Source organism: Poecilia latipinna, unplaced genomic scaffold (genome assembly GCF_001443285.1).
Source record: "Poecilia latipinna isolate Pla-1442-1.1 unplaced genomic scaffold, P_latipinna-1.0 Scaffold909, whole genome shotgun sequence".
NCBI classification, from domain to species: Eukaryota; Metazoa; Chordata; class Actinopteri; order Cyprinodontiformes; family Poeciliidae; genus Poecilia; species Poecilia latipinna.
The window spans coordinates 155,180-168,778 of NW_015113525.1; the positions used below are offsets into that span (position 1 = coordinate 155,180).

The 13,599-nt window shown below is 39.6% G+C and overlaps 1 protein-coding gene across 1 annotated transcript in view; it reads left to right on the forward strand.

Annotated features, from left to right (window-relative positions):
• LOC106957507 (oxysterol-binding protein-related protein 10) overlaps nucleotides 1-13,599 on the forward strand; it is a 133,512-nt gene that overhangs the window by 111,418 nt on the left and 8,495 nt on the right. The window contains exons 8-10 of the mRNA XM_015048883.1: nucleotides 8,217-8,366; nucleotides 8,441-8,939; nucleotides 12,900-13,086. Of these exons, the coding sequence (XP_014904369.1) occupies nucleotides 8,217-8,366; nucleotides 8,441-8,939; nucleotides 12,900-13,086 (836 nt within the window). The remainder of the gene's footprint in view (nucleotides 1-8,216; nucleotides 8,367-8,440; nucleotides 8,940-12,899; nucleotides 13,087-13,599) is intronic.

Here is a 13,599-nt window from a genome sequence, read left to right on the forward strand (position 1 = left end):
TCAATCTCCTCCACAGATTATCTCTCATGCAATACTGTCATGACACACTGACAGTTTCAACAAATATGTAAAAAAAAATATTTATCATTAAAGTTAGATAGTTCAACATTAAACATTATTGGAAAGAGACAGATAAAAAAAACGTGTATGTTCTAGAAAAAAAACACATTATAAATTAAAATTAAAGGTTTACCAGGTTGAGTAAAACAAAAACAAATGCACACACCTATTACAAAGATGTGTAATTGCTTGGCAGGTAAAGTTCAGGAATGTCTGGACGCAGCTGTTGAAGAGAGAAAACAAAATGTCCATATAAAGAGAGAATATAAACACCAAAACATGCAAGTCTTCCAATAATTAAATGAAATCAACAGAAAAGTACTATTTACAGTAGGTAGTTTTTAAGATAAGCTACAAGTAACCCATAATATGAGGTTGCAAGCAGACATATTAGTAAAAACTTCCAATTGCAAGAAAAAAAAATATTTTGCACGTCAGTTTTTTTTTAATCCTCAGTAATGTTTATTCCTTTTTTTCCTATTTCAGAAACAGAAAAATTAGCTATCTGTATGTACAATCCACTGACTTACAACATGACACAAGAAGCTTCTGACCCACTGTAACAGTTTATAAACCATTAACTCAGCACGCTTGATTAGCGCACCATTCTATCCTAACATGCAACAAATTTAACGCTGGCTGAAACGCGGGCTAAAATTAAACAACAAACAAACAAAAGAACCGAAGGAGAGGTCGCGGGGATCTGAAACTACCGTTTCTTAACCATTCATGCTAACCATTCATGTCGCAATATTTACAGGAAAATAATTATTTTCCTGTAAATATTGCCCCCGGTCCAAAGGTCGTGTCTCCCCCCGAACCCTCCACGTCATCTCTGAGCTAACGGTCAAACCCAAACCTTGACAGGTATAATCTGGACATGGAAACTATATTTACCGAAGCTAAATGACCACCTGCATCTATGTTAACAACTGGGACATCAAATCATGTTTAGCAAATAAGACAACCGTAGCCTGACATTTTTAAAAAGCACAACTGCGACAAGCAGCATTGCAACATGAATGGTTAGCTTTCAGGCGCCCATTTTAATTTGAAAAAAAAAATAATAATAATTATATATATATATATATATATATATATGAATACATAACCATCGAGAAACAGCAGACGCAAATCGTGACACTACACCTACCGTGGCACTTCCGGTGTTAGGTGTCATTAGAGCCGTTTTTGCACTGCAAGGAACGGAACGGTTTCAAAGTAGGGCCGACCGTGTTTGCATTAGAACTTCCAGCCGATTAAACCCACAATAGCTGTGGTTCCAATCGGGCCGGCCAAGCGGTTCTGCTTAGAATCAGCAGCTGATTGGCCGCTGGTTGTTATGGAGTCAGACGTTGATTTTCCGTTGACAGCTGGCTCTCACTAAACTGTATTTTATTTTGATGAGCAGCAAAATTAAATCCATGTCATCCATTGTTGAGTTGTTGTTGTCATAGTAGTAACTGTTCTTCTTCTTTATTATATTGGCAGTTGGCAAACAACCAACTCAAACCCCAAAGTGGTCCTTTGTGTGGAAACTTGGACGGTTCTGGTGTCTTATTTGGACTTTTGCTTGGCATTTAGGCGACCGGGCTTCTCCTGCGTGTACAAACGGAGCGCGAGCTAAATACCGATTTGAATGTGATTAAAAATCCACATGGAGTTTTCCCCAGAGAACCTGAATGAGGGAGTCCGCTCAGACTAGAGGAGGACATCATCTCTGTTTTCACATGAATGGAGAAAAGGTGGAAGTCACCATGAGGAAAATCCAGAAAGACAACCAGCTCGAACTTGTAGCCGTTTGAAACTACAATAAGACTTTGAAGCAGCAGCTTGAAGAGACTCGGCCTTCCTTCTGCGCCCAGGAGGCTGAGATGGAGAGCTGATGAAACGGAATAGCACATCGTCTGAACGAAAAGACAAGAAGGCAAAAATGATGAAGAATATGGGAAATGGGACCCAGTCTGACTGCTGCAGAGAAAACGAGTAGTAAATTCAAGAAGAGATCTAAGTAGAAAATTAACTATTTATTTATTTTTGTCCAGATTTTTTTGTTTGATGCTTTCCTATTGAGCATTTGCTTAAGAAAAAAAAAACTTTTCTGTAAGCCTTGAAGCTAAAATATGGCTTCATTTGGTCTGAAAGAGTCCAGCTCAGTTCTACATAAAGAGGAGACATGATGAGGTCAACGTAGTTTAATCCACAAGCACTTTGTGATTTCCATTTTAGGAATTAAACTTCTTTTTTTCTCAGGGCATATCATGTTCATGATGATTATTTTATAAAAACACGTCACATCCTCTTTCTCTCTTTCAAGCTCTAAGCTAAACTGTTTTTTATATTGAAGAATCCCCAAAGTTTTATCAAGTCATGTCATTTTTATATATTTTTTTATGATCAATACTGTATAATTCCTTATTACTGTCGCTTTGTAAAGTCTTTAACCGCAGGTGATTGTGTTGACAGAATGACCCACTCTTCTCCTGCTTCAAGTTTATTCAGTGTTACAACTTTTACAGTTTTTTAAAAATATATTTAATGTGTATTTAATCTGGTACGCCGACTGAGAATAAATTCTCATTTTCAACGACGACCTGCTCAGAAAACATTAAACCATCATACAGTAGAAAACAGAAAAATATAATAAAACGCAGAAAATAAAAATAAAAATACAGCCATATTCACATGGACTGCACTATAAAACAATCATAAGTCGACAGTGTTAAATGCAGGTACATTGATCATGTGCTAAAGTTTTTACTCTGTTGATACTGAAGTTAGCGTACTGAGTTTTACCGTACAAATTGTTCCGGTCTTTGGGTGCAACTGAGGATTGGCCTAATGATGATGGTGAGTTTATTAGAACGTAAAATGTGAGTATTGTTGGAAATATTGATGAATGAGTGAAGGTATTTACCAATCATAGTTGGTGGCCAGTTTACAAGTGAGTATAGATGACAAATGGTGCCAAAAGTAAGAAAACAGATGGATGACATCATGGACTAGAAGCAGATTTGTAGATGAAGATTTTCACCAAACTGCTTTGCGATGCGGGAAAACTTGACTTTTGGAAGTATTGTATTTACATGAATGTCAAAAGAGAGCGCACCGACAAGCTGTATGCGTCAGTGTTTATATGAGGTGATGAGCTGAACTGATAAACCATCCACAAATTAAATGTTGACATGGGAGGCGGCGCGAGATAAATTCCAGATAAAGAACTTATCCCGCTCGTAGCACGACTGCTGATTTGTTACGTTGGCAGTAAAGGCGATTATTTGATCATCTGCAAAGTGATCACAGAAGCGGAGATGTTCAGTGGGGAGATAAAAGCTCGGAGGTCATGTGAGCGGAGGAGCAACGGGCGGAGAGCGGAGGATTAAAACGGGAGCAGCTGGAGGATGGGAGCGGACGGTTTATGACGTCAGCGGGACTTTCCCTCTGCTCCCCTTCCTTTTTTTCAGAGCGGGTGGTGGGCAGAGAGGCAGTCACGCACAGCAGCTCGGCACCGTCTCTCAGCTACACTGAGCATCTCTCTGTGGGGAAGGAGCAGGACTCCTTTAAGACGGCTGCCCACCAAGTCAGCAGATTCAGATGAAGAGGAGGAAGTGTGTTTTTTTTTGTTTATTTTTTAACTCGGGGTCCTGTCAGACCTTTAAACTCGCTAAATGACTCCGACCCGGACAGGCGTCCTGCTGAGAGACCGCCGACTCTTTAACAGGATTTGACGCTAACTGGAGCTTTTACCTTTCCTGTTTGCGGACCACTTCCCGTCCTCTTGGTGGACTGAAACACGCCGGTACTTTTCCCTTTGGTTGGAGATGAGATCCAGCTTCACGCAGGTCAAGCCTGTAGCTTCACATCAGGGCAGCGTGAGTGTTTGATCACCGTTCACATCTGCTTTGACCACAGACTGAAATGCTTATCCAGCATTTCCAGAGTACATTAGCGTTTAGCAGCAGTGATCAGAAACGGAAAGTACAGAGCTTGTTCAACACTGAGCATTGATGCAGTCTTCATAAATTATTGAACAAACCAGACTGCAGGGTAAACACATTAACCAGCTGAAATATTTACAAAGTGCTTTTTGAAACATTGGAAAGAAGGAAATACCAACATTTTCTCACTTTTACACACTGTTGGTGGCAGTTTTTGATTTGGGCCATCCTGGTGGATGACCGGGGCGTCATTAGTAAGAGTGGTTGGGGGCGCACAAGGAAATGAAACGCAGCTGAACAAGTTTTCTGTTCAATACCTTAAGTATTTATGCTCTAGTTTATCGTGAAAATATTTTAGTACATTTGAAATAAGACAAAACTAACTTAAAAGTAACTTTTCAGCAAGACATAAGAGCTTGTTTTAAGTCATTAACTCCTTAATATTAATGAAAAAGTTCTTGCTATTTATGAAATAATCTTCCAGTGGAACAAAACATTTCAACTTCTAATATAGGACAAATGTCTTGTTCCACTGGCTGATTATTTAATTTATATCTAGCATCTAAATGTTCCTGCTAAGTTTAAGTTGATAAACAATTAAACTTTTCTGCTTTTTCATGTGGTGGAAGAACATAACTTCTCATCTATTTGCATTATATTCAGTTGAGTTTAAGAGAAAAGATGTTGCTGGATATTTTTGCTTAATCTCTGAGATTTAATGCAGATTGAGAACATTTGACAAAGTAGACTTAATCTACATAACTCATGTTTTTGCCACCAACTGTAAATTTAAAGGCAAGAAACTGTTTTGAAATTCCTTTAGTGTACAAACAACTTTGAGAGATAATGTGCCTTGATCAGAGGTCAAAACACATAAATTGGACAATAAATTGTTCCAGTAATTATTGAGATAAACAAGAACTATAAAAATGTTTTGAGATCATTTTCAAGTATTGATAATCTCATGCTGCTGGAAGTTTGTGCTTTTGAAGACAAATAAACTTTAATTTCTCCAGGAACACTTAACCCTGGCACTGCAGGATATTTTCAATATCCAACATAAAACCCATCCAAATGCAAAAACTTCAAACAAGAGAAACCATAAAAAAACATTTCTCATCAGAACGGAGCTCATTTTGATTCATCGTGCGGTTAATTGTTTGTTGCGACAGAGTTATTCTTGGATTTTAACACCATTTTGGTTCCAGAACTGCCCACTTCTCATCTCTCAGATTCAACTAAGTGTCTTGAATCTTCCTGCAGATATTTTGGTCCACATTTACACAGCCTCATGAGAGAGCCGCTAAAGTTTTCCTGGCTGCACATCCACGATGCCAAAGATGCTCTGGAAGATTAGAGCTGATCATTATGGAGGCTTTTGGACAGCAGATCCGGTCATTACTAATTCACCAACATGTTCAGCAGTAAGCTCGCTCCATCCAGAGCTGCTCAGACCAACTCGGCTGTGGTTCCCTCTTGCCGTCAGGAGCCTCTTTATTTAGTCAAAAGCAGTGAAGTCATAACAAACCTCCCCCTCCTCTCCGTCTTCCCACTCTGCTTCACTTCTATATATATCACTCTGCTTCAGCTCCAGGGACTCGTGTAGGTGTGTGTGTGTGTGTGTGTGTTCAGAACGTGCTCCGTCCCGTCCAGGGTGTGTGTCTGTGTGTTCATGTGTGTTTTGCACATAATGTTTCTTGGTGCAGAGTGTTCCTAGTGTGTGCATCAATGAGTGGTAATGCGAAGCTGCACAGATGTCTGTGCTGAATAAAATATTCATGTGACAGTCAGAAATCTCTGTGGTTCTCCTCCATGCAGCCATGATGCTGGGAGTTTTTTCCACTGCGTCCTTGGAGCAGTTTTCCTAAAGTGAAACTGTGTGATGGGCCCCATTCAGCACAGTGTTAAAGATTAAGCTGCTTTGCTTCTTTTAATCTTTTGAAATGGTCTTTAACAACTGAAGGTCTTTTTTTTTTAAAGACCCTCAGGCTCTTTTTTGCTCGTTTCTGCCCTTCACCTTGTACTTCATTCTGCACGGCTTTATATTGTGCAGCGTGTGCTCTATGAAGTGACATTGAATTAAAATGTATCTGCAGCAGACCAACGATATCTGAAAGTCAGAAAGGAATCTGATACGGGACTTCAAAACATGCACCAATCATCAGTTAAAACCCAACTGTACGAGTCCGGCCGAGGACACGAGAAAACCTTTCAAATATCTTCAAAAGGGCGAAAGATTAAAGCTGAGATCGTTAAAAAAACACAAGGAAGTTTGGCTTCTTCAAAGTAAAACTCAGTTTCCTACAAAAGTATTCACCGCTTTTTAAGCTTTTATATGTTACAACCATAGAATTCAATGTGTTTTATTGTGACAAAAGTAAAGCAGGGAAATAAAACCTTTCCACAAAAACAAATCTGAGAATAATGCCACGCATTTTCACTGTGCAGATCCATCTTTAAATACAACAGCAGCTGAAGTTTTTGCATTTTCTTTGCAAATTAGCTCAGATGTAATGGGAAAGTGTTAGTGACTCTGTTAGATTCTTGCCTGAACTTTGACTGGGCCATTCTGACACATGCAATTTAATGTCATTGACAGATGGCTTTCAGATTTTTCCATCACTATTTAAAAAATAACAGAAAATGTTCTGTTAACACGAAGCTACATTAAAGTTTGCAGCTGTAAGGTGAAAATACAGAGCAGACAGAAGGGGATAAATGCTTCTGAATAGAAAAACAAGGCGACGATTTGAGATTTTTGCACACTTTGTCGTAACTGTAACTGCTTGGAAAACACAGAAGTAGAGAATGAAGAGCATGCAGGGAGTTGTTGCCCAGAGGCTTTGGGGCACTTTCTGCATTATGCCTCCATCTCTTGTTGTTTTTCTTCCATGCTTTCCTGCCTCGGGTTGCTAAAGCAGAACTCAAAACCAGCAACTTTTCTTTAACCTCAACTGGAGCCGATTTCCGATAAATGACAGAACAAAACCGAAGGAAGCAGCTTCTGTCTGCTCCGACTAATTCGTAAATTGTGATGGGTGAAGCTTGTTGCGGGTAGGAGAGAATATCCCACCTGGGAGACAGAAAGAACCTCGAGATTCTGGTTGATGATAAAAAAACTGGCAGCCTCGTCTGTGGAGGAAAAACACGGCTGAGTGGATAAAACAAGACGACAAGTACGAGTGCCTGACTAATTAGCGATCCATTTAGGCGTTTTGTGTTTATCATAACAAAAAAAAAAGACTTTAGCTTAATCTGCACTTTTGGGATTCATGTAGAAATAACTAATTTCTTTGCAAATTTACATTAGAAAGATTTTGTATATTTTAACACAATGGAGTGGTGTTGCTCCTCCACTTCTTCAAACTTACTTTTAACAATTTGTGCACAAAATCTGATCATATCAACGGGCGTTTCTGCAACACTTTGCTTTGAATCATGTCAGCATTTTTTATTTACAGCTAAAAACTCGTTTTAGGATGCCACAGTGAATGTTTGTGGCAGATGTAAATACATTCCCAGAGGGCTCTGCCTGAACGCGGGGCCTCAGGCTGCAGCTGTCACAGATGTGGAAGAATTAAAGAGCATTATTAAAATGGCTGACTTATGTTTTCTTTTTATGACAAATAATTCCACAGACTCTTTATTCGTAAATATCTGCAAAGCACCAAACTAAAAAAAGTCACTTCATTTATAATCAACTTTGAAATATTTCAGTTTAATGCAGCTCAGGTGTTTGAAGCGGTGATGAGTAAGAGAAAGCTGTGTTGGTCATTTTGAGGCCTCAGAGGAAAAGAAAACAAGAAATATAACTTAAGAAACAAATGTCTTGCTATAAATGAAATTATCTAATACTTTTTCATCCGTACTTAAGATTTATCGACTTTAAACAAACTCCTGTATCTTGCTGGAAAGGCTCTTGTTTTAGGTTTTGTCTTATTCCAAGTGTACTAAGATATTTTCACTAGAAACTAGACCAAAACCATTTTAAAATTCATACGAGTGTGTGTGAATTCCCAGCATGTAAATCTGTGTTTCTAATGTGTTCTTACCTTCCTTTAGATCAGGAAATGTTGGGAAAAAAATCAAGTCTAAAGAAAAACTTTAGATTTTCTTCACAAATAATCATTGCAAAACTGTCTTCTCGAAAACAAAAATAAGTTGTTGGGTTTAAGATTGGAAAGGTAATAGTTTGAGTTTTTGTTCCCGTTTTGGCAGCACCACCCCAGGCTGGAGGACATCAGTCCCAGTGAGGAGGTGACGGACACGGAGGACAATGACGAGGAGGATCTGGGCGTCCTGGACGACCAGCGGAGCGTCATCCTTCACCTGCTGTCCCAACTCAAACTGGGGATGGACCTGACGCGGGTGAGCCTCCGCCCGCTTCGTCACCGTTTGCAGCCGAGACTCTGCGGCGCGTGTAACCCGTCTCTCCTCCCCAGGTGGTGCTGCCCACGTTCATTTTGGAAAAGCGATCCCTGCTGGAGATGTACGCCAACTTCATGGCCCACCCCGACATGTTCCTGTCCATCACGGCCGGCGCCACCGCCGAGGACAGAATCGTGCGCTTCGTGGAGTATTACCTGACCGCGTTTCACGAGGGACGGAAAGGCGCGGTGGCCAAGAAGCCGTACAACCCGGTGCTGGGGGAGACGTTCCACTGCTCCTGGGAAGTTCCTCGGGACAAAGTCAAACCTTTGGTCAGATCAAACCAAGGGCCGGCCCGGGAACCCGGCAGAGGATCCAACAACACGCAGCAAGGGGAGGATTCGCCCGAAGGCTCTTACAGAGTCCGGTTTGTCGCGGAGCAGGTGTCCCATCATCCGCCCGTTTCCGGGTTTTACTGCGAGTGTCGGGAGCGGCAGATGTGCGTCAACGCTCACGTGTGGACCAAGAGCAAGTTCATGGGCATGTCTGTGGGCGTGTCCATGGTGGGAGAAGGTGAGTCAGAGCGTCGCAACAATCCGGGTAAAAATGGAGGAACGGGTTACAGAAATCATGGCTGCGAGTTAAATCTACCAGGAATGCAACTAAATGTCATTTTATTGATTAATCTGCTGATCAGTTGATTAGTCAGATAAAAAATCAGCACATTCTGCAGCTTTTTCATTCAACTTCTTAAGCTTTTTATACAAACATAGAAAAATATGTTAAAACATGCAAATGAACAAATATGAAATTCCTTTTTTTAAATAAGAAAATCTTCTAGCCTAAAATGCAGTAATATAGCATTCCTCTAGTGAGTTTGAACCAGATGAAGATAAAACTACTAATGTGCTACTTGAGGAGTTTTGGGTCGAATACATTTAGAAAGTTTCTTTTTTTAATCTTTAATGAACAGTTTTGCACAATTTTGCTATTTCTAACTGAACTAAAACAAAAAATGTTTGATCAGATTTAAATTCAGCCAGTGAGAAAAAGTGTCTGTAAATGTTAGAGGTATTTTCTAAGTCAAACAAGTCAATAATATCCAGTTTAAATTGTCTTAAAAAGCTTCTTAACAGGAAGTAAGCAACTTTTCCAACCAGCCAGGCTTTAATCAGTCGGAAAATGTTTTTCACTCTGCATTTTCAGAATGCAAACTGATACTCTGTGAAAAAAAATATATCTAATGTCTTCACAAAAGTCTGCAGAAACAACAAATACTAGTGTATTTTGTTAAAACATTTTATTTCTGGCAGCCATTTCTATAAGTTTGGGGGAAAAAAAGTTGTTTAAAGTCCCATCGCCCTTTGCCGGCTTTTGTAAAACTTCCCGGAGGTCGGTGCAGATTTGTCAGTCCAGCAAAGGTTTTCTTATAGGTGTGAGAAATAAAAGGTGGTCAAAAATCGCAGCCTCAGCAGAGAAGAGGCAGCTTTGTGATGGAGGACTCCGCAGCCCGCCTGCTGCATCTCAGGGACAAACATCCTTACATAATAAAACCGCAGCACAAAGGCGCCACCATGCTGCGTCTCCTGATTTCAGCTGCTTCTGAACAAAACAAAAACAAAACCCCACAATGCACCTGGGAAGATGGCGTCCAGATGAACGGAGCAGCAGATCATTACTTATTCACATCGACAGGAACTGGAGGGGAGTTTGGCTTAGAATAAGGTAAAGCAATTGTTGCATAAAGTCAGTTTATTACGGTTCAAATTCAGCGAAATAACCTAAAAGCTCCCGGTTTCAGTTTAAATAGACGCTTGTCTAGTATTTTAAACATTTAGACTTGTGTTCATGTTTGTTTTGTTTAAAGGGAGCACAGACGGCCCTAATTCAGTTCAATTCAAAAGGAAAGATCTTCTGCAGCAACTTTTTCCAATCTTATAAAATATTTTATCAACACACGAGATATTAGATTTTTTTTTCAGATTTCTTTCTGAAATAAATAAAGTCCCAACTTTTTCAAAACATAACATTTATGTAGTTTTTATTTTAATGTGGGAAGATGCAGTAGTAGTAAGAAATCCAGAAATCTCATTGCAAAGTTGTTCTGCATGTTGTTGAATGAAATGCATTTGATTTCCCAGCATTGCTGGTCTAATCGTTCCATAATGTAAAAAAAAAAAAGTGATTGTTTACCTTTTATCTGTTACGTTTATGGTTTTAAACCTGAAGGCGCCACAGAAAGCAACAATCCTGACCTCTCCACCAGAACAGGCGGCCCTCTGGACTCATACATACGCTTTCAAGATCACAGTTGTGTGTCTAAATCTTATTTTATTAGTCAAATCAAAGCAGTTTATTATCTTTATACTTCCAGATTGTTTAGAGATGATTATTTATTTCAAATTTTCCATCAGGGCTGCATCATATATGACACACATTTCCTTAAACATGAACAATCTGATGTTTCACAAAGGGCACTTGATTCCTTTACACTTGGAACCACTGAAGACACGTTAACATTCATCCTGAGACAAGAAAACAACGAACGCTTTCGATTTTTGGTCCACTTCTCTAGTCTGGCTGGAATGCAGGAAACGCATTGAATCCCAATCATCTCAATGTCAATATCTGATTATCATATTGGCTGAGGACTACTTGGATGACTTTCTTGGTAGCATATTAAAGTTCAAGTGCCACTCATGCAAATTCTGCCTGGTAATGATGCAGTTTATTTGGCCTGTTTGATGGGATTGGATATTCTTAGTGCCTGAGAAGCTGAAGATCACAGAGCAGCGGAGACGTTGTGATGAAGAAACAAGAAAAGATTTGAAGACGATAAGTTTGTCATAATCAATATTGTTACCGTTTTCAATATAGCAAAATGGTATTAAATCACACAGCGCTAATCTGCAGACTGTCCGGTTTGTGATTTCCATCCATCCCTGTAGGTGTCCATGTCTCTAGTAGGTGAAGATTATCTGCAAGTTGTGCCTTTAGGAAGCAGGGAAAGCAAATATCAGCTCATTTCAGAGCCTTATTTTAAAGTTTGAGTGATTTATAATTCAGATGTAAGAGGCTTAAGCAAAAAAACAAAAAAAAAAACTTCCTCTGAAAATGACCAGGTGCACTGACTGGCTGAAAATGAGTTTTAGACGCATTTTATCTACACAAGCCGCTCTCGTGTATTTTTAATCCCAGAGCTTCAGGCCGTTGTTAGCACCGAATAGTTTTATCTCTAACAAAACCCCTCTGTTGTTTCCTGCTCGCTGTGGCACCACATGCACATTTCCTCTCCGGGCAGCAAAACGCAGCCTCACAAGTGGTTTCCTGCAACCAAGCAAGAACAGAAAACTATTCATAAAGCAGAGGGAGTTTGTTTATAACTCCATGATTCTCCAGTCACATGTGGAGCGAGGAGAGGCGGCCTTTTTCTGTCGGAAACTCTGCAGACAGGGGGTGCAAAGTTTCAGATAGATATGTGCAAAGAAAGTTTTAAAACGAAAGCAAATGAAAGAAGAAGGTGATTAGTTCAGGACAAAAACTGATTTAGCCTTTACTAGGGATGAAATCTCTGTCTGTAAGATTTATATCCATGAACTTCAAAGTATTTGTTGGGATTATTTGCAACAATAAGTAGTGAAAAACCATGAAGTGAGCTTAAGCTCAGTCAGATTCAATGGAGAGAGTCTGTAACCATCGTTTGAGGTTTGAACTTGGACTAGGCCCTGCTGTTACACCGGGTTACAAGTAAATAGTTTTTGGAAGTTTTCTGTTTTTTGCACCTCTGAATCCAAAAATAACATCAATTTTTCTCAGTCAGGTTTTATTCTAATTTGATTTAGAGAAATCTGATCTTCTGATTAAATTGATTAAATTTTTGTGACATTATCAGTTCATTTCCGTTAATATTCCTCATCCAAAAAAAGGTTTTTCTGATTTCTGACTGTATTAAATGTTACAAACTTGGATCTCTGTAAATTGAATAATAAACACCTGTTAAGGGTAAGTACATGTAAATTGAACATTATGTCTTCATCTCTCCTCCTGCTCATTGATCCCAGATCCTCAGGAAACTGATCCAGATGTGAGAACAAGTCGTGCATTTTGATGCTTATGTTGCTCCATAGTTCAGAAAGTTGACCTGATTGACCAAAACCAATGAGATTTTTGGATTCAGCTCATAAAAATGACCCTAAAACAGTTGAAAAACTGTTGACCAGTGTTATGCATGCGAGTGTGATGGGAGTCCTTATTTTATAATTTTAGTTTTTTTTTTTTAAATGGTCCAACCAACGTCTGGGTTTGTAAATTAGCATATGGCTAGAAAACCTTGGTACATGTAACGTTGTTCACTGTCCTTAGTTACATAAACTTGAGCTGAATTATGCATTTAGTAATAGAGATAAATTAAAGATGCGTGTCGACGTCAACGCTCCTCCTCAGGTTCGAGTTTCAGCGATTAAAAGTAAAAAGCGGGTTTCCTCTCACATGAGTCTAATTGAAAGCAATCGTATTTTCTCGTCCTCCTCCCAGGAGTCCTGTGTCTCCTGGAGCACGACGAGGAGTACGTCTTCACTCTGCCCTGCGCCTACGCCCGCTCCATCCTCACCGTCCCCTGGGTGGAGCTGGGGGGAAAAGTCTCCATCAACTGCATCAAGAGCGGCTACTCAGCCACGGTGACCTTTCACACAAAGCCTTTCTATGGAGGGAAGGTGCACAGGTGAGACTTCTTTTCTTTCTATCAGCTCTGACGGCTTTTATACTGTGAGAAAGGACTCCAGGCTGCTGCTTCTCTTCTCTGACACTTCATTCATAAAAGCTCCACACGCCGAGGAAGATTATTCCTTTGTGACGCTGTCTGACTTCCTAATTTATGCCCGTCTTCTTCTGTGGTAATGGAGGTTGCAGACTGACAGCGGCAGCATGAATAGAGTATTTTCCGTTGTTCAGGCTTTGCTTTAATTTTCTAAAATGAGATGGTTTTATTTATTTAAGAGGTCACAGAACACAACTGAATTAAAATTCAGTAGAACTTCTAATACAGTTGTCTTGAGCGATTTTTCTACTAAAAATGTTAAATTCTTACAAAAACAACACAACTATAAAACACAGAGCAGTTAAACTACTTTATGAAATACAGTGGTGGGAAGTAACGAAGTACAAGTACTTCGTTACTTCCGAAGTACAAGTACTTCGTTACTGTACTTAAGTACAATTTTCATGTATCTGTACT